This window comes from Daphnia magna, linkage group LG10, assembly GCF_020631705.1.
Source record: "Daphnia magna isolate NIES linkage group LG10, ASM2063170v1.1, whole genome shotgun sequence".
Lineage (NCBI taxonomy): Eukaryota > Metazoa > Arthropoda > Branchiopoda > Diplostraca > Daphniidae > Daphnia > Daphnia magna.
In genome coordinates, this window is record NC_059191.1 from 578,754 (window position 1) to 600,819 (window position 22,066).

The 22,066-nt window shown below is 43.3% G+C and overlaps 7 protein-coding genes and 3 long non-coding RNA genes across 11 annotated transcripts; 4 read left to right on the forward strand and 6 right to left on the reverse strand.

The window, feature by feature from the left end:
* The first annotated feature begins 876 nt into the window (after positions 1-876).
* On the forward strand, positions 877-2,129 carry LOC116932307 (cytochrome b5). The gene is made up of 3 exons (XM_032940071.2): positions 877-1,024; positions 1,101-1,175; positions 1,575-2,129. The coding sequence occupies exons 1-3, from the start codon at positions 1,022-1,024 to the stop codon at positions 1,941-1,943; spliced, it is 447 nt and encodes a 148-aa protein (XP_032795962.2). The 5' UTR covers positions 877-1,021; the 3' UTR covers positions 1,944-2,129.
* Positions 2,130-2,203: 74 nt separating this feature from the next.
* LOC123477069 lies at positions 2,204-3,179 on the reverse strand. Its single transcript, XR_006652345.1, has 4 exons — positions 3,044-3,179; positions 2,736-2,885; positions 2,604-2,649; positions 2,204-2,445 (listed from the first exon to the last, which is right to left on the reverse strand). It is a non-coding gene; the product is annotated as an uncharacterized LOC123477069 (long non-coding RNA).
* Positions 3,180-3,374: 195 nt separating this feature from the next.
* LOC123477071 lies at positions 3,375-4,553 on the forward strand. Its single transcript, XR_006652347.1, has 4 exons — positions 3,375-4,016; positions 4,082-4,195; positions 4,250-4,332; positions 4,406-4,553. It is a non-coding gene; the product is annotated as an uncharacterized LOC123477071 (long non-coding RNA).
* A 1,674-nt stretch (positions 4,554-6,227) lies between these two features.
* On the forward strand, positions 6,228-9,810 carry LOC116932308. Its single transcript, XM_045180335.1, has 3 exons — positions 6,228-6,599; positions 6,968-7,187; positions 7,259-9,810. The coding sequence occupies exons 1-3, from the start codon at positions 6,589-6,591 to the stop codon at positions 9,287-9,289; spliced, it is 2,262 nt and encodes a 753-aa protein (XP_045036270.1). The 5' UTR covers positions 6,228-6,588; the 3' UTR covers positions 9,290-9,810.
* LOC116932310 (cytochrome b5) lies at positions 9,794-12,127 on the reverse strand. Of its 2 annotated transcripts, XM_032940075.2 has the most exons (4): positions 11,986-12,127; positions 11,017-11,837; positions 10,839-10,913; positions 9,794-10,346 (listed from the first exon to the last, which is right to left on the reverse strand). In XM_032940075.2, the coding sequence occupies exons 2-4, from the start codon at positions 11,203-11,205 to the stop codon at positions 9,975-9,977; spliced, it is 636 nt and encodes a 211-aa protein (XP_032795966.2). In that variant the 5' UTR covers positions 11,206-11,837; positions 11,986-12,127; the 3' UTR covers positions 9,794-9,974. The 2 variants fall into 2 exon arrangements, with proteins under 2 accessions (XP_032795966.2, XP_032795967.2); XM_032940076.2 differs by lacking the exon at positions 11,986-12,127 and having other exon boundaries at positions 10,979-11,160.
* A 115-nt stretch (positions 12,128-12,242) lies between these two features.
* On the forward strand, positions 12,243-13,600 carry LOC116932311. Its single transcript, XR_006652348.1, has 2 exons — positions 12,243-12,778; positions 12,848-13,600. It is a non-coding gene; the product is annotated as an uncharacterized LOC116932311 (long non-coding RNA).
* Positions 13,188-14,509, reverse strand: LOC116932309 (adhesive plaque matrix protein). Its single transcript, XM_032940073.2, has 3 exons — positions 14,441-14,509; positions 14,049-14,331; positions 13,188-13,973 (listed from the first exon to the last, which is right to left on the reverse strand). The coding sequence occupies exons 1-3, from the start codon at positions 14,447-14,449 to the stop codon at positions 13,264-13,266; spliced, it is 1,002 nt and encodes a 333-aa protein (XP_032795964.2). The 5' UTR covers positions 14,450-14,509; the 3' UTR covers positions 13,188-13,263.
* A 418-nt stretch (positions 14,510-14,927) lies between these two features.
* LOC116932409 (mucin-2) lies at positions 14,928-16,786 on the reverse strand. The gene is given in 3 exon segments (XM_045180344.1): positions 14,928-15,702; positions 15,704-16,552; positions 16,640-16,786. Coding segments are annotated over 3 exon segments (1,419 nt in total). The 5' UTR covers positions 16,658-16,786; the 3' UTR covers positions 14,928-15,150.
* An 862-nt stretch (positions 16,787-17,648) lies between these two features.
* LOC116932410 (BUB3-interacting and GLEBS motif-containing protein ZNF207) lies at positions 17,649-18,633 on the reverse strand. The gene is made up of 3 exons (XM_032940202.2): positions 18,460-18,633; positions 18,294-18,402; positions 17,649-18,237 (listed from the first exon to the last, which is right to left on the reverse strand). The coding sequence occupies exons 1-3, from the start codon at positions 18,586-18,588 to the stop codon at positions 17,753-17,755; spliced, it is 723 nt and encodes a 240-aa protein (XP_032796093.2). The 5' UTR covers positions 18,589-18,633; the 3' UTR covers positions 17,649-17,752.
* Positions 18,634-19,569: 936 nt separating this feature from the next.
* LOC123477072 (cell wall protein DAN4-like) lies at positions 19,570-21,843 on the reverse strand. Its single transcript, XM_045180342.1, has 2 exons — positions 21,798-21,843; positions 19,570-21,722 (listed from the first exon to the last, which is right to left on the reverse strand). The coding sequence occupies exon 2, from the start codon at positions 20,620-20,622 to the stop codon at positions 19,705-19,707; it is 918 nt and encodes a 305-aa protein (XP_045036277.1). The 5' UTR covers positions 20,623-21,722; positions 21,798-21,843; the 3' UTR covers positions 19,570-19,704.
* Between the last annotated feature and the right edge of the window lie 223 nt (positions 21,844-22,066).

Consider the following 22,066-nt stretch of genomic DNA (forward strand, 5'->3'; position numbering starts at 1 on the left):
TGTCTGAAGACGAGTTGCTAGGTGATCGTCAACACTGTCAAGAATGGCGAGCGATGAAAACCTGAATCATTAGAATGGAATATAAAATTACTTTGTTAGGCGTCATCGTAAGTTGTTAACTAAAGGCAAAAAAGGCATTACTTTTTGTTTTGTTTACAAAACCATTCTAGGCTCCTTTTTCACGGATGCCAATCCATCACGTCCTATGAACATTTTTCCTGAAAAAAAAAAAGGCGAGGATACGACGTGCGAGCCCTAACTGAGGCCCCCATAGCCGACCAATCAGAAATGAAAGGCCAACTGAGCCATTCGCAGTTGATTTCCCCCCAGAATATCCTGTGTTGCAACGCTTGCAAGAAGGATGGCGACTCAGATTGTTTGTGTTTTTCAACTTTCCAACGGCGTGCACACTTTTCCAAATCCCGTTTTGGAGGGCTATACGCCATTCTTTCAAACAACAACAACAACATGACCCACCCGGAAGGAAAACATTCGCGGTAAACAAGTGATTTCTACACAGTATCGTTCGATGGCATCAACGTCACTTGATCGTGGGAGGTCTAAATTTGCCTGAAACTATCAGAATGCTTTATGCTTCATCTGTTATACGCAGGATGTTGGAAATCAAATCGCAAACGAAAGACGTGCGCATTTTTCAACCCAATTTATTATTTCAAAAAATGCATCAACCTCAATTCCGAAAATTTTTTGCGGCATCATACAGAAATTTTAGGACTAAAACGTGGCACGTGACTCGACTGGCATGTGACTACAACGGCACGTGGAGAAGGCAGTGAGAAACATTGACTAGACATTTCATCATCCACGCGTTTGTTTACATCAGCCCATAGTTATACCAATCTGTCGCTAGAGGTCTCTTATCTATACTGGTCTATATAAAGCAAAGCGGGCCTTGTTACGATTCTAAAAACAGTCTCTTGTTCGCCAAGTTAGCAGCGTTCTGCAGCTATACCCAGTAAGAGTAAAGCCGTTTATTCCCCGAGCTTTTTATCTACACAACATGGTAAGACGATCTTTTCATTGGCGTAAACATGTATCTAATGAACTCAAGATTAACAGGTTACTTATGTTTTATTTAGATGAATACATCTATTACCGATATAGATTTGTCATCTTTAAAGAACGCCTTGACAACAGCCACGTTAAGCCAGCAGGTAACTAAAAAAATTTTATATCTTATTGCATATTTTTTGGATTAGTGAGAAAAACATTTCAAGATTTAAAATTTTCCGCGACTACAACTTGTAAAATTTCTTAGGAAACTTTATTTATAGACCACCTGTATACGCCGTCTATTGCTCTTTTGACTTTGCTCGTATAACACAAGAACATTAATAGTATTATTCCACGTAGAAAATCGTTGCCAAGTGAACGTGTAACATATCGTAAATTATTATAAAATACTTTAGACTCTTGGGATTAAGTGCAACATCTTCGCCCGGCAACAACATCAAATGGCCTTGTACTGTTGCTAACGTTATTGATAAGAAAACTGTCCCATGAGCATTTAATTAAAACAATTGTTTGTTTGTTTTTTTACATTTATTTTGTAGATGGTTTCATTGGCTAATAGTACATTTCGATTAGCCGCGTCGGCGATCACCAGACTCCAGCAACAACAACGTTGCGAGGCGGAATTAGCCAGCTTAGCTCACTTGCCGGAATACTCGTTGGAACAGGTTTCCTGGCATGACCAACAAGACGATTGTTGGATTGTTCTCAACGACAAAGTATACAATGTCACCAAACTCATCCACAACCATCCAGGTGGATTAGAAGTAATGATGGAACAAGCTGGACGGGATGCCACATTAGCCTTCCGCTCCGTTGGACATTCCATTGACACGATTGAACAAGTGGATGAATTTCTTGTTGGTATCCTGCCCGTTAGGGAGCGCATGTACCTGCGTTCTGCCAAATAACGGCCGAATTGTACGGATTGCAGACAAGCTGACTTCGTTTCCCGAGGAAATTGTACATTAATTTAAATTTCGTAAAGCGTTTAAATATTCTATGAAATATTTCGTAATTGTATTTTATTAACTCTTAACTGTGATAACTTTGTTATTCCAAACTCATGTTTTTATTAAAATTATAGTTGGTTTTTACTCTAACTTCTTTCTTCTACGAAACACTGTACGTCTTACATATACGGCATATTTGATCGAAATAAGATTCCAAATACTCATAGCTTTATGAATTCTCAGGTAGACATCATAATGGTAACAATTGTTTTGTTTACGAGTTATACCTTTACCAAGTAGTTTTTACCTGTGATTGGACATCCTTTCGTGGAAAAAAGTTTAAACTTTAATTGGGGTCTACTTCCAGTCACTGATTACTTAGATAAGTACAGTCTTATATTACACGTCAGCAGATTTGCCACGCTCCAGCGATATTCTTGATTACCGTACGGCAAATTTCCTAAGGAAATCGATGTTTCAAAGTTAAGTATTAACAGTTTCCAACAAAGCACTTTTACAGTGAACCACGAAAAACAAATGAACAAAGCAGAAAGTTTATGCGCCAACTGAGAAATCTCAAAATATGGCGGGAATTAAGTTGGTTCTATACACACTCACCGAGGGCGTAGGAGACGATCACCTTTTCTCACCATTAGGGCATCCACTGTAAAGATCAACATTAGTTGATTTAATCTAAACACAAAATTAGAACGTAAATTTGCTAGGATGATTTAAGGTGGTAAACTTAACCGATGTGATCTAAGAGTAGTCATAACAGGCCTTTCTTGAAGTTGGAATCTTCATGCAGACTCTACGGCAATTGTTGACATGCGTTCCTTCAGCTACAGGAAAACAGTAACGCTGACGAGACTCAGTCACACCCATCCTTTTGGTAAAATACTAAAGAAAATGGAATTCTTTTAATAGTCAACAATGACAAAGTTTTGAATGTGTTGCTTTCATAGACATCGAACTTTTATTTAACAAAGTACTACTTAGCAAAGACTAGCAAAGACTAACAAACCCAAACATAAAAAATCAAGTGAAAATGCACATACCTGATTACCGTACTACTGCGATGTTGGACCAACAGGACAGTTGAATTGGGAGGTTTTTGGATGACTGTGAAATGTAAAGTTGGCTGCCGTCTTATATACACGCTGACACGTTCCACGTGCTGGCTTTCCCGGAACAAAAGTTTAGGGTAGAGCAACATAATTCTGAAGGTCGAAAGCTGTTGAAAGACCACGTGAGCTCGAGGATATGGCCGTTCCCCCTCGATTGACCTATAGGGTGAATAACCTTGTGCAATTCACTAAAAAGAATCGAAAACCGATTTTGCCCTTTCTAAGCTCAGTAGCTCACTCACCTGCACGCCATGCACTATAGTAGATTTGTCGCTCTAATAGTCACTGTATAGTGATTCACATTTCCACACATGGATTTAATTTTTGTTCATAAACTGGATATGTTTCGCAGTCTATGGAAACACAAATCACGCACTAGAAAAGCAATACATCAGCACTTGGCCTTTGCACTGGTCTAGTTTGGTCGCACGTGCCAATCCGTAATTTGTTCGATTCTAAGCGTAATGCACCGCACTAGTTGATTTTGCAGAACACTATCGCCGCCATTTTCCTTCATTGTTTTGATGTATTGTTTTTTCAACCATTTCTGTGCAATGGAATGAATGGATTTCATGTTTTATCGCCACACATGCTTTTTAATACTAACAATTTGCCTCTCAAACCTCTTCACGTAATATGCAAATGTCCCGTCAATCGCAACGATCTCCAAACTATTAACAAACGAATCGTCATTAATATAATATTTCTTTCAGGAACTGTGTCATAAAATGTGATTGTGATTTCTGTAATTGACACCTGTTAGTCTTAAGCTGCAAGTTGTTGTTGTATATTTATTCAACGACATTTTTTTTGTTTTCTTTCTCGTTTTTGTGCAATCAGAAGGGGGATTTCTGGGGACCGAAGAGGATGCTGGACAACGAGGGCCGTCGCCATGGATGCCAAGGTATAAATTTTAAAACGTTTAGTGTCAAACCTGGCTAACCATGTTTGATTTTTTTGTTTATTTAGGAGGGTCCACACGATCGTCGAAGAGGACTATGGACTCCAAGCATCGTCGAAGATCGCTGAAGAGGACCTAAGGATCGCCGGGGGAGCATCAAGGTCGTCGCCCTGGATACTGAAGTATTAATTATTGAATGTTTAATGTCTAATCATATTATTTTTGTGTGTATTTAGGAGGGCTCGCAGCTGCACGGAAGAGGACCAAGGATATCGAGGATCGTCGCTGGAGCAAAGAGATTGGCCCCCTGGATATTGAAGTATTAATGTAAAAATTTTAAGCGTCTAACCATGTTTTATTGTTATCTTTTTTTTTGTGTGTGTATTTATGAGGGTCCACACCATCACCGAAGAGGACCATGGACGCCGAAGAGGACCATGGACGCCGAAGAGGACCATGGACGCCGAAGAGGACCATGGACGCCGAAGAGGACCATGGACGCCGAAGAGGACCATGGACGCCGAAGAGGACCATGGACGCCGAAGAGGACCATGGACGCCGAAGAGGACCATGGACGCCGAAGAGGACCATGGACGCCGAAGAGGACCATGGACGCCGAAGAGGACCATGGACGCCGAAGAGGACCATGGACGCCGAAGAGGACCATGGACGCCGAAGAGGACCATGGACGCCGAAGAGGACCATGGACGCCGAAGATCGTCGAGGGAGTATCAAGATTGTCGTCCTGGTTACTGAACTATTAATTTTTTAATGTTTAGTGTCTCATGTTATTTTTTTTTGTATTTAGGATGGTCCGCAGCTGCACGGAAGAGGACCAAAACGCCGAGAACCGCCGCTGGAGCAAAGATATCAGCGCCCTGGATACTGAGGTATTAATGTTAAAATTGTAAGTGTCTAATCATGTTTGGTTTTTTTGTTATTATTATTTTTTTATGTATCTAGGAGGGCCCACACCATCGCCGAAGAGGACTACGGTCGCCGAGGATCGCCGCTGGAGCAACAAGCTCGTCGCCCTGGATACTGAAATATTGATGTTAAAATGTTCAGGGTCTAACCATGTTTTTTTTTTTATGTGTATTTAGGAGGGTCCACATCATCGCCGAAGAGGACTACTGGACACCGAGTATCGCCACCTATCCCCGAGATTCTCGTCCATCAGGATAATGGAAAACTGAAGATGGTACGGTTGAGTATTGCCAAATCGGCATTTGCTTTTTTTAAATTATTCAATGTTGTGATTTGTGTCATAGTGTCTTATAAATAAGCCTTTATTCCTTTTTCCTTGCCGCTATTTTCCCTTCAAGCGTTATAGTTCATGGTTGCACCTTGCACCGAGCACGGAATTAACTACACCTCACGGTTCCTTCAATGTTTGTGTTAGCTCGTATGCACCGGGTAAGGATGTTCGTGTTTAGGTAACGTAACTCTGCTTACATCGGTGTCTCACTTAGTCCTTGTTATGGGTAGTAGGTAGGTAATACTTTTACTTTCAGAACAAACATGAAAACAAAATAAATCGATTAACTTTGTCTATTGCTTTCTTATTGAACATGGGACTAGTTTCGTTCATCAGGCTGACTATTGTTTTCTTATTTTTAAACAACGGTCGCGCAACCCAATTGAAGCCCCATAGGCTAATGAAAGAAAGCCTCGAATCCGCCCCGAAAACCAAATCACCAACCCGATCGACGTGGGGCAGAACTTTAATGAGTCCTACGTACATGAGTGGCAAGAGGATTTCATCTAATGTAAAAAAAAAAAAAAAAACGTCCATGAAAGACGTACAGCATACGAAAGAATCAATAATGCTTGTCTCGGGAACCCCCGCGGCTATCCCGCAATCATCCTCTTTTACAACATGGCCTAAGGGCAACTCTCGTAGTAACAAAAGGCACGCCAGACGGGACATTTCGCGCGAAACTCAGAATCGATCGATAAATATGTCCACTTTCGTCTCTCGCCAACTAATTCACTCGGCTCGTTTCACCAGGCACTCCCCCGTAAAGTATAGTCTAAATATAGTTACAAGTTGATAAGCTGTCATGATGCTAGGTTGTTTCTAACTTGAAACAATGAGAGTTGTTGTCGAGAATGCTGGGCAACAAATACAAAAAAATGTCAGTTGCCGATATTGCCCAAGTCTCGCGTAGTGGTAGAATACCGAACCTTCTAGTGCTAACACATAAGCAACTCCATGGCGTCTACTGTATTTGTCAACGGAATCTTTGCTTGGGTGTAACCTGTAACGTGTTTTTGTTATTCATTCAGTTCTTTCCTACAGGAAAATAGTGGCAGCTTTCAAGTGAATGTTGAATTGGACTCATTGCATTTATAGTGCGAAGAAATTTGATGCAAACGAATATGAACTTCACCAATACACTGGGATTTTGGTGACTCGACAGGACTTGTCGGACATACCGAACGGCTCCGGGGCATATATAGGCATCTAGCTCTTGTGTCGGCAGCCAGCTCAACGTTCTATTTCAGCCATGCTGATACGATAAACAGTGTTCTTTATTTGAGGAATTCCTGTGACCTCACCTTGGTGTCAGACATGGCCAAAATGTAAGTCTTAGTCGAACAACAAACCCTTGAATTCTGCCAGTTGGATTACTCCACGCAGTCCATCATTCCAAAACACTTCCTGTTGGCTTTAAATCTCAAGATAAAGTCTTTGTATATGTGTCCAGTAGGATTAGTTTATCCATCTTTTCCACAATTGTGACCATTTGTTTGTGATAATAGCTTTTTTTATTACTGATTGATGAAAACAAATCATTGATGCAGTCATGCCATCTGGTGGTATGGCAGCCAAATCGCTTCTTTGTTGCCAAGCCAGCAGGTGTCCACACAATTCGAAAAAAGAAAATAAACAAAACGAAACTTTTATCTAATCTGCTTTCTTGGGAATTCTCCCCTTGGTTTCGTTTCAGGAGAGCGACGCTGAGAAAAGTCGCCCAAGTCACGCCGCCACCTTCACCCAAAAACGGCGAAGACGTCAAGGGTCATTCTGAATGGTCCACACGTTTAAGGAACCATTCGATTCCAACGGTTGTCAAAGTCCCCAACGGTCGGCGAGCCAAAATTGTCCGAATCAAGAAAGAAAGTCCTGTATTCCATCACAATGGAGACCTCAACCTTAGCCGTTCTAGCGTAAAATTAATATTAAGAAACTTAATTTTCATTAATTCAAAATTCATTCATAAATTGTTCATTTGATATAGACTCCCTCCCCTGTTTGTGATGCCTCAAGGGCCCGTACTCGCCAAACGAATGGCGAAGGACTCAATTACTGGCCCAGGAGATCAGCTCGATTGATTGGAATCCCAGCTGAAGAAATCAGCGACCAACATGAAAAAAACAACGGTTCTATCAATGTCGATCAAGAGGAAAACAAACAAGAGCCATCACACGAAGAAAAAGATGATCCTGTTTGTGGCACAAACCATTGCCATGAAAGGCTAGCGCCGGAAGAGCCACAAGATCAGTGCAAAAACTGTAAACAACAGACCAATAAGCAACAGACCAAAGGTCGAACTCTTGAAGCGTTATTGGTAGAAAGCCAGCGTTTCATGCATTACCCATCTGGCAGAGGCAGTGGTACATGCCGGAATGGCCGTTCTACGTACAATAGCCGAGATATTCGGCCCCCACCACAGACTTCACCACGGATCACCCCCGTAGCTGAAGAACAACATGAACCTGCCACCACACCTCTGCCAATGATCCACGATCGACTGACGGTCGATCAGGTTCAGTTCTCGTTCGAGATCGTTCCGTCTGGCACGTCGTGGTATCAAACTTTCTTACGAGACGAAGAATTTCATCGGAACCCCAACGCCCCACTGCCAGATGATCCGCCCATAGGTCCGGCGCCATTCCTCCTACCTTACGAGATGTCGCTGGAAGCGATTCTCAAGAGCAACCAGACAGTGCGGAAGAACAACAGTAGCAGAGGAAGACCCAGAGGTGCAAAAAAATCTGTTCCTCTAAGCTTCCGGCCGATCATCAGTACCCGATTGCAAATGCAAAGCGCAGCCAGGCAGAGCCAGCTAGCGGCTGCAGCGTCATCTTCTGCCAAAGCATCCGCATTGAATAGGAACGCTGATGGATGTCAACGACACAGTCGACGGAAGCAGCCCTGGTTCAATATGCCTCGCAAATCTCCGCGATGCCATGCATCCACAATGGCCATCCTTTGCTCCAAATCCGATACGGAATCTGATGCCGTTGCCAGCACAACAGCGACAGCCACTGGAACAACAACGACAAAGACGAGAACAACAGCCGAAGAATCTCAGTTACCGAAGGACGAGGTGGCGAAGACGTCTATTCCTCCGCCACCGGATAATTATTTAGTGCAAGTGTTAGAGGAAATGTTGACTCAAGGATTGGAGAAAAGGCCTGTTAATCCAGTGCGGAAGAGAGGTCGACCAAGGAAGCGGCCGCTACCCACTGACGAGCAGTGCAATCCGCCGACACAATTGATGGAATCACCCCTAGCCGATTTGTTAGCCACTCCTCTGGAGAGGATTGAAGATATTGTCGACGAGCGGATGGTTCTTCCGGATGACGGCGATCACTGCATGTTTAACGACAGCGACACTGTCTACCCTCCCAACTGCTGGATAACTAACCATCGGCGGGACAATTCATCTCTCCCGACAGGGTTGGACCATCTGTCGGAAATGTTTGCGGATTTGGATAGTCATTCTGGAAGCCGATCTTCTTCTGTCTACGAAACTGCTTCGGAAATCGGAAGCACCAGTACAAGTACGGGGACTTGCGATTCTCGTCGCAAAGTCTGGCGGAATGCCGGTGGTAACAATCACCGTCGGAAGCGTCGATGCAACATGACGGGATGGCCGCGTTCCAAGAAGCGTAGACCTCTACAGCTGAGTGTAATCAACGTCGAAGACGATCTGAACTTGACCGGCAATTTAAGTTGCGACGAAGATGATGATGAAGGACCTCCGAATATCATGCTGAGTCCCATCCGCGAAGAGTCGACCCTGTTGGTGGATGGAAGCAGTCCTAACCCGTCGCAGCAACAGACAAGTCCACGATCATCTTCATCCGGGGCTACTAAAAGCTTTGTCAGTAAACCGTTCCAATTCCAGCGCAAGACTTTGCGTTTCGTTGGCAAACGCATCCTCCGTCCGGCAGCCCAACGGCATGCCCCACAACGGTTGGAATATTGGCCCTGTTTTCCTACGGAATCATCCAGTGGCAGACGTCGGAAGCGGAAAACATGATGGAGAGAAGCTGTTACATTTCTTTTGTGTACTGCTAAAATTTATCATTTTAGAGAGCTAGTCACCAACCACATGGAAGAAAAAAACAAACAGGGAAAGCAGCGGTCAAAACAACAAAATTCTCTCATGTAACTATATCTCTGTGTATTTGTCAAAAATTTTTTTCCCCGTATGTATGTTCCAGCATGTTTTACTGATTCTCTTTTGACAACATGAAAAGATACAGGAGTGAGAGGGAGGGGCTATTTGATCTACCTCATGTTTTTACGGTTTGTCATATACGATTACGCCGGAAAACTTAATTGTACCCACATGTCGTCTCGCTCATATCTCCTCTCGACTGCTCGTTATGATACCATTGACATTTAGGTTGTTTTTTTATTCGTTAATTTTTTTTTAGTTTTCCCCTTTTTTAAACTACCAAGATTTTCACCTTCGCAAATGTGTTCGTGTATCGTTTGTGTGTGTTGTTGTCCTTAAGCAAAGATAATGAATAAAATTCGATCGATTTTTTCATATAATGCGGACCTGGGTTTGGATTAACAAAATTATCACAGATGGGTTTAATTAACAATAATTTAGGAAACAAAGTTAAAAAGCACAAGTATGAATAGGAGGTTTAAATTAAATGACGAGTAATTTTTTCTAATTTGATTTTGTTGAGTGTCTCCGAAAGATCCGGTCGTCATTTGGCCGAACGCAGGTACATGCGCTCCTTTGCGGGCAAGATGCCAACCAGGAATTCGTCGACTTGCTCAATGGCGTTAATGGAATGACCAACGGAGCGGAAGGCCAACGTAGCATCGCGTCCGGCCTGTTCCATCATGACTTCTAATCCACCCGGATGGTTGTGGATGAGTTTGGTGACATTGTATACTTTGTCGTTGAGAACGATCCAACAATCGTCCGGTCGATCGTGCCAAGAAACCTGTTCCAATGAGTATTCCGGCAAGTGAGCTAAGCTGGCCAATTCCGCCTCGCAATGTTGTTGTTGCTGCTGGAGTCTAGTGATCGCCGTTGCGGCTAATCGGAACGTACTGTTGGCGAACGAAATCATCTAAACATTTCAGAGAAAAAAAAACATTAAGAAATGTGTTTTAAAATTTTTGCATTGCAGCATAAAATTGTGATATTTCGTTATCAAGGCTAAACGTCACAAGGCCATTGGTGTGATGTCGCATGTCAAAACTTCGCCATAATCAGAAGCCAATAGAAAGTTTGTTTGCAGACTTTTGGCTGACGTTCAATGCTTACATTTCTCCTATTTTGCATTATAATATCCGCCATTTTCCTTTCATAAATTCCATGTCAGTTCAGTCAACAAAGGGGAGGATAAAGTTCGTTTATGAGGAAACACAGACAAATAGTAAGGTTTCCTAAAAATCGGGCGGAAACCTTTCAATATTTCTCAAGCCGCCGGGAAAGGGGATGCTTCTTTAGCATCGCATAACTCTGACGTTTGACTTATTTGTCTAAACTATAATTACGCGTCCCGTGAAAAAGTCGTGACCAATTGTAAAGTTCCCTTAGCGCCAAAGTTCCAATTTACCTGTTGACTAAGTGAAGTTGTTGCCAAGGCCGATTTTAGCGAGGACATGTCGATATCAGTGCCAGTCGTTTCCATCTAAATCAATTTTAAAAGGAGTTAGCACGTTTCCCGATATAATAGTTTAGGCATTAAAATCACACCATTTTTTGTTTAGATAGATGTGAATTCAATGACACACCGGTGGTGATGTAGATAACGAGTTTGATACCGGTTCTCTAACTAATTGGGTTGGCTGTCGAACTTGTTGAACAATAACAAATAACAATATTGCTATTTGGTTATTTCTTGACAGCAAAGAACTTGTTTCAGGGGGAGCTTGAATTGTAGCAAAGTAACTCGAGTGTTTGGAAATTTTGAGACCGGGCATGCTCGTATTTATACGAACTGGATATGAGAGACCTCTAGCGTCAGACTGCTGTACAAACTAGGCGAAATAACAAATTCTTGACGAATTGTTTTGCTCAAACCAACTTTTAATTTGGTATTTAGACGTAGTTGTACGCTGTTTGCGTTTTCCAGACGAAATTCGATGACGTGTTACTAATATTTTTCGGAGACAAGAAAATTTAGGTCAATGTTGCACGTACGTCTTGTCATTTTTAGAATATCTTTCAACAGTTGTTGCGCAGTTGTCATCTCTAGTGAGCCCAAGATGACACTTGTATCGTCTCATATGGAAACGACACAATATTGTTTTTCTTCCGGGGTTGATGCGTTTACTTGTTGTTGTCTTAAGAATGGCGATGTGGCCTAGAGAATTTCCAGAAACTTCCTACGCCGTTTTGAAAATAGCTGGGAACGGATGCGAAATTGCCGACATGGCGTGATTGGTTAACCAATTTGGAAAACAAAGTGGTCTGTTGGTCCGGGTTACATTTCATTGGCTTGCCAGTCGGGGCTCGCTTGAGGCTCGCGGCTAACCCCTCCCATTTTAAATCCCGAAAATAAATAAATCTTGCGATTTGTACATGAAGGAATGGATTTTCACAAGTCAGCCTCCTTTAAAAGAAAAAGCAAAAAAAAAGGTCAGGTTAGAAGTCAATCGTGTCCAGACTTATCGTTTATAGTGCGCAGATCAACTGACATTGCAATAGTTCTAAGAATGAAAGAAACTCTTAAACTACTGAGAATACAGCCTGAAGTATACCAGAATTATCTAGTTTTTCGAAAGAACGATAACACGAGGTTCGTTAGGATCCAACAACCTTTCTGTTTTCTTCATTGAATAAATAAACGGATCACTGACTTAGCTGAGTGAGTACACTGCCGAAGGCTACTGGACTATTTTATCGGACACAAATCGTGTAAGAATTTTTGCCAAAAGTGGACCACATGTCCACATCATCCGGTAGTTGAACTCTCAATTGAAAGAGGTCTCTAGTAATAAATTTGGCAATTCAGCAACAGTGTTGTCGATTCATTTGCAAATCAGTACCAATATTTAATTGAAATCGAAGAACGAAGACGAACTTTCTCGTTTTGCTTAAATATGGCTTCTGCACGATGAAAAACTGTTGGATACAAAGTGTTCTGTTTGTTTCACTGGTATGCATATACATGATCGAAAATTTGCAACACTGTCCTTTCAAATTGCCCTTAAGGTTCTTGATGGCATTCCATAGACAAATAAGGGGCCAAGATTTAGAGATATGCTTTGAATGTTAATTTCTCCTGGTTTACAGCACGTGTGCATGCTCTATAAAGTTCACATTCTTTACAAGGTCATTTGCTAATGGATCATTCTTTTAGTTAGTTCCACTTGAAAACATTTACCGAAGTGTTCGGCTTTGAAAGAAGCCTTGTATGTTGAAGTGTTCCATGAACTGCCACGTGATCCGATTCATGTACACGTGATACATATTTTTTACGTAAGCACAAATGGCTATCGGATATCAGGACATTCACCGGATGCGGGGAAGTTCGTGCACGAGCACTGCAAAGTTGTCTGGCCTCTTCGTTTTTTTTTTTTTATATTTAATTTTACTTTTTGAATTTTTTATGGACAAAAGTCTTGGAATTACTTGGAACTCTCGCTAAGTGGATTCCCTGTTCACTCTCTGTGTAGTTGCCGCCGGATTATAACTTTGTTGACGATATCCGATAGCCTTTCAGCAACCCTTTCTCTCAAGAAAATAAGCTAGAAAAAATATTGATATCGCTTCTTTTCCCTTGTTTTGTCTAATTCAATTTAAAACGTGACTATTCAAGGCTTCTTTTTGTTTCCAAAGAAAATGTTTTGATTATTTATTCCGCTAGATGGTCGAAGAGCTATTTATTTGTGTCACTAGATGGCGTTTTTTGAAAGATGATGGAAACGGATTCAAACTCGATAAATTCACGTGGATGATGTAATGGATGAAAAAAAAACTCCTTGTATTTCAAAGCACATAGGTTATGTACACTCAAACTGATGATGAATCTTTTTTTACTTCCCGTAAGCAGATCCAACGGCAAAGTCAGTTGATGGTGCTGATGGAGCGAAATTTGAAGGTGCTGGAAGCAAAACCGCGGGAGATGCGCTGTAAGACGGTGGAGTGGGCACCGGAACAGGAACAGGTAATGGCGCCCTTGGGTATGATGATGTTTGAGCATAACTAAGCGATCCAGTGTTGGCTGGTCCTGAAATATCATCTGATAAGGATGAAGTATAGGCAGATGGATTGGCTAATGGAAAAGGTACTGCTGAAATGGGGGCAGTTGGGTATGATGATTGAATTGAAGGCAAGTAACTTGGTTCAGGATCAGCCAATTGTGCCATGTAGGCAGGTGCTTCATAAGATGGTTCTGGATAGGCTGGAGCTGCGTAAGCTGGTGGTGAATAAGCAGGAGCTGAATAAGCAGGAGCTGAATAGACTGGTGCTGGTGCATAATAAGTTGGTGCCGGGTAAGCAGGAGCATAAGACTGGTTCTCTTCTACAGGTTTCTGTTTTTTGCTCTTCAAATGTTCTTTAATGGAATCTTTGAATTCTTGAATCTTTTCTTTCTTCATGGCAGCCATGCCCTCAATCATTCCCTTCATGTTTTCCATATTCTCCTTCTGCTTGTCCATAGATCCCTTGATACCTTTCTCTACGTTCTCAACACCTCCCTTGATGCCTTTCTGGATCATTCCAGAAAATTTATGCCATTTGGACTCTTGATAGGTAATAATAATAAGAAAATGTTAAACATATTTTTGTTCTAATTGATAATATAACAATAAAAAATTACCTTCTTCTTCAGGGTATTCGTAAGTTGGATAACTTGGAACAGGATAGGCTGCAGGGACTCCATATCCTGAAGGTGCTGCAGGAACTCCATATCCTGAAGGCGCTGCAGGGACTCCATAGCTGGCCGAGGGGGCATATTCGGAAGCTGGAGCGACGGCATAGCCTTGAGCTGGTAGAGCATATCCTTGTCGCCTTCCAGCAACGATAACAATTGGTTTAAATCTCTTTATAGGATGTTCATAGGCCAACGAAGCCGACACCATTAAGGCACCAATCCATACAATCTGAATTTTTATCAATTTTCAAAATGCTATTTAGTCAAATAATGTTTGTTTAACGAAATCGATCTTAAATTTAATTAAAATTTTTCTAGGGAAAATTTCAAGAACTTACCGCGAACATGGTTGAATTTTGTTTGACAGATGAGTTGGACACTGAAACGGCTCTTATATAGGCCGCTTCTTTTGGAAAAAAAAAAAAAAAAAAGTGTTGAGAGTTCAGCCCAGGTCAGTAAAATGGTGTCACCCGTTATAAAAATTGAAATTTATTTTACTTTTACCTTTCACTCAAGTACAATTGAGCCTTTCTCCCTTTTAAACTTAACTTTCTCCTAGAAAAATTTCAAGAGGGACCGCCAAGGAACTGAAAGGAAATCAGGTCAAATTTGGACGGTCAAGGATATCGCACGTACAAAAAGGTACGTGTACCATAGACTTTAAAACTTTCGCCAAAAACCGTCGATAACCTCATTTCGGTTCTCTCTCCGACCATTTTTACGCCTTCCGGAAATTTGGGAAGAGGGTTAAACATGTCCCTTCTCTTTTGTTTTCAAAACTCAATTTCCTCGCTGTAAAATGCAGAGAGATGCAGATAAAAGAAATTTAGAAAAAATTACATTTATTGTATTTTACGCAGGTTAAACTTGCACGCACATTGTTCGAGACGAAGATTTGAAAATGCAATATCCATAAATATGAAGAAAATGAGAATATTAGAGGAAAATGTCAGCACATGCTTACTCCGCAAACCGCCGTAATCGGATCCAATTTAACTCAAGCCAGCGAAATTTAGTTCATTTTCAACGACGGAGGAAGCTGATGTAACTAGGTGGGAAGAGATTCATCAGGAGTTTGAGTCCTGAAAGTGGAATGGCGTCCGTCGGCAATGAGTCGCTGTTGGTGCCAGATGCGAAACTTCTTTCTGCTGGACCTGGTGTTGCAGGAGCTGCCGTTGTTGCAGGGAGCTGCTGTTGTTGCGGGAGCTGCTGTTGTTGCGGGAGCTGCTGTTGTTGCGGGAGCTGCTGTTGTTGCGGGAGCTGCTGTCGTTGCGGGAGCTGCTGTCGTTGCGGGAGCTGCTGTCGTTGCGGGAGCTGCTGTCGTTGCGGGAGCTGCTGTCGTTGCGGGAGCTGCCGTTGTTGCAGGAGCTGCTGTCGTTGCAGGAGCTGCCGTTGTTGCAGGAGCTGCTGTTGTTGCGGGAGCTGCTGTGGTTGCAGGAGCTGCCGTTGTTGCGGGAGCTGCTGTGGTTGCAGGAGCTGCCGTTGTTGGTGGAGCTGCTGTTGTTGCAGGAGGCTGCTGTTGTTGCGGGAGCTGCTGTCGTTGCAGGAGCTGCTGTCGTTGCGGGAGCTGCTGTCGTTGCGGGAGCTGCTGTCGTTGCGGGAGCTGCTGTTGTTGCAGGGGCTGCTGTTGTTGCAGGGGCTGCTGTGGTTGCAGGGGCTGCTGTTGTTGCAGGGGCTGCTGTCGTTGCGGGAGCTGCTGTTGTTGCGGGAGCTGCTGTGGTTGCGGGAGCTGCTGTGGTTGCAGGAGCTGCCGTGGTTGCGGGAGCTGCTGTGGTTGTAGGAGCTGCCGTTGTTGCGGGAGCTGCCGTTGTTGGTGGAGCTGCCGTGGTTGCGGGAGCTGCTGTTGTTGCAGGGGCTGCTGTGGTTGCAGGAGCTGCTGTGGTTGCAGGAGCTGCCGTGGTTGCGGGAGCTGCTGTCGTTACAGGAGCTGCTGTTGTTGGCTTCGTAGTGGTGGTCGTCGGTTTCGGACAGCAGATGAAACTCCAAATGGGTCGTTGGGGTACAGATTGTTGTGGGAATAAAATGCCAAGTGGGTTCGTCCACAAGTTGATCCAGTCCGTCGATAAAGTCTGTGTCGGTGGGTTGTTACTAACTCCACCGCTAATAGTGAAAGAAGGAAACAGCAGACGTTTCTGGACTAATGGCTCATATCCATATGATCTGGCCGTATTAGAACAAGGCAAACAGAATGGCGGAATCGCTTGCATGCGAGTTAAAGGACCAGTCGGCATCCAGCGCTGCTGTTGTGGTTGGTATGGAACAACTGCGGCAGCGGAGGGATAACCGAATGGATAATTATGCTGTCCGCTCACCCTCACCAAACCGGGAATGTTGACATCGTATTGGCGACTCTTTATGGGACCGGAAGCCGGACGCTGGAACATGGGGTGATGCGGCGCTGATATCGGACCAGCTTGACACACAGACATCACCGTAACTATCGCTACAAACTATTGAATAAAATCAAATAATTATTTACTATTTTAACTCGAAATTCTAACATTTAAAAATTTTAAACTAGGCTGATTGAAACTTACTGTGAGGAGAGCAGACATGATGATCATGCACGGGGAAGTGAACAGATTGAAATGACGACCTTGAATACTGGATGCTGGGCCTATTTATACTTTGGCGTTTGCGGGTTTTCTATTCCGGACGATTCCTGCTGCCACACCTCTTATCGGAAAAACATAAAATTCAAGAAAAGTTTAACCACCATCTCAGGTCATTGACAGGTCATTTCATCGGGGTCAAAAAACTGGCTCCATCGCCGTCCTTTGATTCAACGTCCTTTATCGCCACACCCACCTTAAACAAAATTTCAGGTGGATCTACGTGTACGACGGTAAATCTCGTTCTTTTCTATATATATTTTTTTTTACCTGGTTTAAACAGGTTTATTATTTACGATATTTCTTTGCCAAGGCTTTTCCGTCTCTGTCCTTAGGCTTCCGTGTTTTGCATCCATTTTAGCAGATTTCGCCTACGACGTGGCATTGCATTTGCCAACTTGCTGAATATGACCTCGTCCGCTCCAGAGATTCATATCAAACGGCACGCTACTGACAGGTATATATGAAACTTTTTAACATAAAATGTTTGACCTCGAAGATTCCCTAGTAGGAATATGGGCCAAGGGCCAGACGGGCGGTATGTTTTAATTCTTGCCATTTTATGTTTAAATAGGAGGGAAGAAAAGACTCTTCTATCCTCCCTTTTTGTCTGCTGTTCTAAATTCGTAGAAGTAAATCAATTTAGAGGTCACCTTGTTTCCCTCTTCTAAAACATCAAAGTTCACCTGACACGTGCTGAAGTTTTCTCTAATTCGACTTTCAAGTCAAATGACAGGTGAATATGCGTAATTTGTATTTTATTTTTTAAGACCATATGAAACTTGATTATTCTTTTTGATTATTTCCAGGCAAGGTGTCGCATTGGCAATTGATTTGGCCTGGATTAATCCGCAAAGATTCATCAAAATAGATTCCAGTTTTCCGTGTTCGTCGTCAACTGACACCACCGGCAAGTAAAACGTAATTTAGAATGTTTCAAGAGGTCGCTCTGTAATTTGCTCTGTGCATTTTTAATTGAAATATTTACATTTTAATAAGTCAAAAGTGAAGTAAGCTGTTGACTTTTGTCAAATATAGTCAATTCATATGAAAAGATTTGGGCATCATTTTAATGATTGTGTGTCGTTTAGTTTCCTCTTCTTCCGCTGCCGCCGCAACTGAATCGTCTGCTCCAGATTCAGCCGCTGTCGTTGTCGTGGGAGCAGCTGTTGAAGGTGCCGGAGCAGCGACCGCAGCTGATGCCGAAGGTTTATTACCAACGCCGCTCCCACCCGACGCATTGGTGATGTTGTTCTCGGAAACAACAGGTAGAATACCGGGCGGATATAAACCGGGCGGCATTGCAGGATAACCAGGTACTATTGATGGATAATAAGGATTATTAAAACCAGCACCAGGATAGAATCCTTGACTGGGAATAATTCCTCCTCCGCCAAAGGGGGGAGGACGTAAGGGTCCAGTTTGAGGCAGTTGGGCGGGATATCCAGGTGGAAAACCTCCCGGCTGCATCGGATAGGGACCCAACCCACCTGGATATGGCGGTCGATTCCAATGCGCTACGTCTAAAACGATAGTTTCAGTATTGTTTAGATTTAAAAATGTTTTAAGGTTAATTAACTTGGACGAGGTACGAGTGAGAAGAGAAAACTGATTTTGTTGTGCAGCAAATTTTCCTTGTAGGTCAGGGCGTCGAAATTCTGGAACATACCGAATGAACGGCCACTAGCCTGTTCCAAGTCATTGCAATTTAATTTCATTTTGTTATAGAAATTAAAAAGATTTACCTCGTCAGGCGATGGAATGGCATCACTTTCTTGAAACACTTCAACTAATTGGGCCTCTTGTGGCTCCTGAGCATCGACACCGTACGATGCGAGAGCCAATAATAAAAAAGCAGTTACTCCTTTCATCATGTTGTTTGCGGATTTAGTGTATCCGACGAGAGTTGGTGGTGTAATGTCATCACTACCCTTTTATACGGTCCGTATTGTACGTAAATTCAGGGTTCATTCGATTCGACCCAGTTATTCACTATGCAAATGACCTGCATCACGTTGGATGTGTAGCCTAGTTCTCAATGACTTTCGCTTTTTGTTTTTAAAATGAAGATGACACATACGGGTGGTTTTTAAAGATTTGTATTACATTAAATAGTGATGAGGGGATAGGTCGATAACGTACGCAAATGATCATGGTAGTGAATTAACTTAATCGCAAAATTTTCTATTTTGCAGCTGTTTCCAACGACAGGACAAGAATAAGAAAGAAGATGAACGGAATGAAGGTCACGAGGACATCCAGCTTCGCCAGGACGGAACAAAAGTAAGTGAATTAAAGGGACGGGTTGTTATGGTACATGTTGACTAAGGCTAATTCAGTTGGATTCCGTCGTGATTCCAGTTGTATCTGTTACGGAAATTGTTTGAACAGTTGCGGGAAAGGCTTCCGGCGTGATTGCGTTAGTTGTTGCACTTGTGGTTTCGGCAGTTGCTGGAGCGGTTTCAGTGATTGTTGTTGGAGCTACCGTTGAAGGACTCTCAGCTGTTGAAGTTGTTGCATTGATTTCGGCAGTTGGAGGGGCTTCTGTTGTCCAAGTTGTTTTGGCAGTTGACGTGGAAGCGATTTCTGTTGTTGATGAGGCTTCAACCGTATTCTGGGGATCGGTCTCTAACGTTGTTGGGCTTGTTGCACTAGTGGGGACGTTTTCGGAAGTTGTTGCGCTAGCAGGCGGTGTTTCGGCAGTGGTTGTAGTAATGGTTGTTGAGGGGATGTCAGATTGAGTTGTTGCACCAGCGGGAGTGGGTTCGGCAGTTGTTGTAGCAGCAGCTTCTGTAGATGTACTTTGAACAGTTGGCACTATAGCGGCTAAAGTTGTTGTTGGAGCGGTTGTTGATGATGCCCCAACCGTTTGCGTCGGTATACTTTCTATTGTTGTTGAAACTTGAACAGTTGTTGCATTTGTTTCTATTGTCGTTGGATTGCTTTCAATCGTTGTTGAAGTGGATCTTGTAGTTGTTGAAGTTGTTGCACTAACAGGCGGTAGTTTGGGCAGTTACTGGAGCCTCAGCTGGAGAAATTGTTGCACTTGTGGCAGTGGTTTCGGCAGTGATTGCTGAGGCAAATTCGGCAGTTGAAATGGGAATGGTTTCGGTTGTTGTTGGCACGTCTTTGGTTGTTGATGTAGTTGTTGCTAAAGATGTCTCAGCTACGATAGTTGTTGCACTAGCGGCAGTGAGTGAAGATGTTGCACTAGTAATTGTAGTTTCGGCAGCTTCGGTTGTTGTTGAAAGAGCATCAGCTGGTGAAGTTGTTGCACTTGTGGCAGTGATTTCAGTAGTTGCACTTGTTATTGAAGAGATTGGGGTTGTTCTCTGAACGGATTCGGTCGCAATTTGAAGGATTTCTGTCGTCGTTTGGGCGGCTTCCGTAGTTGCTGTTGTTGCACTAGCAGCAGTGGTTTCGGCAGTTGTTGGAACGATTTCGGTTGTCGGCAATGATGTTTCTGTCGTTGGAGTAGTTGTTTTTGAGGCAGTTTCGGCTGTTGCACTATTTGCGATATTTTGCGCTGTTGTTGAAGTAGTTTGGGCAGTTGTTGAAATGGCAGTTGGATTCTCCGTTGATGCAGTGGCAGTCGTTGTTCGTGCGGATTCAGTTGTGACGGCTGGATCTGTTGTTGTCGTCTCGGCTTGTGGAGTTGTTGGAATGCCTGTTGACGGGATTTCAGTTGTCAGGGCAGTAGTTGAAGTGCTAGTTTCTGTTGAAAATTCAATCTCCGTAGTTGTTGGGGTGGTGTTGACACAGATTTCAACGGGAATTCCATCTTGGATAAAAGTTTGGCAGTTGGGTCCTTTGGTTAAGTTCGAAAATTGCGTCAGGGATGGGTCCTGTCGTTGCGGTTGAACTTGAAATGGTAGTTGCTGTTTCACTCGTAATTTCTGCTGGAACATTCGTTGTTGTCTGCGGTCGTGGGGACGTGGTAGTCGATGTCGTGGGCAGGGAAGTAGTGGTCGGGCGAGTTGTTTCTAAAGTGTCGATCGATTAACTTGGCAGGGGTTGGCTTGGCAGAAATTCTTGGCCGAGTAGAGGAGGGTCGAGCGAAGGTTGTTCTTAAAATATTCAATGGGCGAATGGAAGTTGTACTTGGCCGTAAAGAGGTGCTTTTTGGCCTGGCAGTAGTTGTTGGATTGGCAGTGATTGGTTCTGTAGAAGTCGTCGTTTTGGCAGAAGTGGTTGGTGGAGTTGTTGGCGCCTCAGTCGTTCTCAGATGGAAAATTGATTTGGAACAACCAGAAGCTTCATCATCTGAGCCAGTGCACATTATTGCATTTAAGGGCGTTGTTGTTGTCTCGGGAATTGCGTTAGTGATTAATGTAGTTACGTCTGGTCTGCCGGTTGTTGTAACAGGACAGCAAATCTCTCTCCAAATGTTGCCTAAAGGATTGGCGAACCAATTTAAAAAGCCGCTTGGAACATCTGTCGAGTTGGGCTCACTTGCGTTAACAGAAAACAGAGGAAGAACAGCGAGATTGCGGACGCCCTCTGAATTCATTGATTGCGCATTGCACGGCAAACAAATCATTGGATTAGGGCCGACTCTAAGAAGAGCCGGTTTAGACGTTGTCACTGCAGTTGCACTAGTAGTTGATGGCAGAGGTTTGACAGTTGTTGGTCTGGGACAGCAAACGCTCCAAATGGGCGGTGGCTGGAGCAAACTAGGCCACCAATTAAGCCAATCTTCAATCATTCCTGATTGTTTTTGCACGGTGTCGTCGACATTTTGGTGAGTAGAAAGCCTTCCGACAATTGGTTGTGAATTGTAACAAGGTCGGCATAATGGCGGGATGGATGGGCGGTTGATGGGACGAAACGGTGGGATCCAGGGCTGTTGCTGGAAAGGAATAATCAGCGGGACAGGTGGATAGCCGAACTGGCTTTGGCGATTATTTGTAGGATCTGGATTTCTTAAGCGGATCCCGTAGCTTCCGAACGTGGGGTCCGATACCGGGGCAGCATGAGCCACGGAAGCTACGCCAATTAAAACTATGTACTATATACACAATTAAAAGAAAAATGAGTTAAACTGTTTGTTTTTTTTAATACAAATTTTCTAGGTTCAACTTACGGAGAGAAGAGGTGCCATTTTTCACCGGCATCGGACGACTTGCAGACTGATAATGACGACCTTTGCTACTGGATGTTGGACCTTTATATACGTAGAGGGTGGATCTAGCGTCTCCATTGCGGACGATGCAATCCCCGATCGAAAAGATTTTACGGTCATTGACAGGTGAACCCCAGCAAAATCCACCCCAACTCGGTCTTTGCCCTTTTAATCCCAAAGGATTTTACATAACCACAGCCACTGACAATGGCAGTATCCGGTAAAGTTCA

Bases quoted from the DNA above. Each gene is read 5' to 3' on its own strand.
- LOC116932307 (XM_032940071.2), top strand. The intron at 1,176-1,574 runs GTAACTAAAAAA...TTTATTTTGTAG, and splicing joins CAGCCACGTTAAGCCAGCAG to ATGGTTTCATTGGCTAATAG.
- LOC116932308 (XM_045180335.1), top strand. The intron at 7,188-7,258 runs GTAAAATTAATA...CATTTGATATAG, and splicing joins TCAACCTTAGCCGTTCTAGC to ACTCCCTCCCCTGTTTGTGA.
- LOC123477072 (XM_045180342.1), bottom strand. From the start codon at position 20,622: ATGTTCCAGCAGAAATTACGAGTGAAACAGCAACTACCATTTCAAGTT.
- LOC116932310 (XM_032940075.2), bottom strand. From the start codon at position 11,205: ATGCCCGGTCTCAAAATTTCCAAACACTCGAGTTACTTTGCTACAATT. The intron at 10,914-11,016 runs GTGTGTCATTGA...AAATTGATTTAG, and splicing joins CGTTATCTACATCACCACCG to ATGGAAACGACTGGCACTGA. The intron at 10,347-10,838 runs GTAAATTGGAAC...TGAAATGTTTAG, and splicing joins CAACTTCACTTAGTCAACAG to ATGATTTCGTTCGCCAACAG.
- LOC116932410 (XM_032940202.2), bottom strand. From the start codon at position 18,588: ATGATGAAAGGAGTAACTGCTTTTTTATTATTGGCTCTCGCATCGTAC. The intron at 18,403-18,459 runs GTAAATCTTTTT...GACTTGGAACAG, and splicing joins CCATTCCATCGCCTGACGAG to GCTAGTGGCCGTTCATTCGG. The intron at 18,238-18,293 runs GTTAATTAACCT...CTATCGTTTTAG, and splicing joins CTCACTCGTACCTCGTCCAA to ACGTAGCGCATTGGAATCGA.
- LOC116932309 (XM_032940073.2), bottom strand. The intron at 13,974-14,048 runs GTAATTTTTTAT...TTACCTATCAAG, and splicing joins CGAATACCCTGAAGAAGAAG to AGTCCAAATGGCATAAATTT.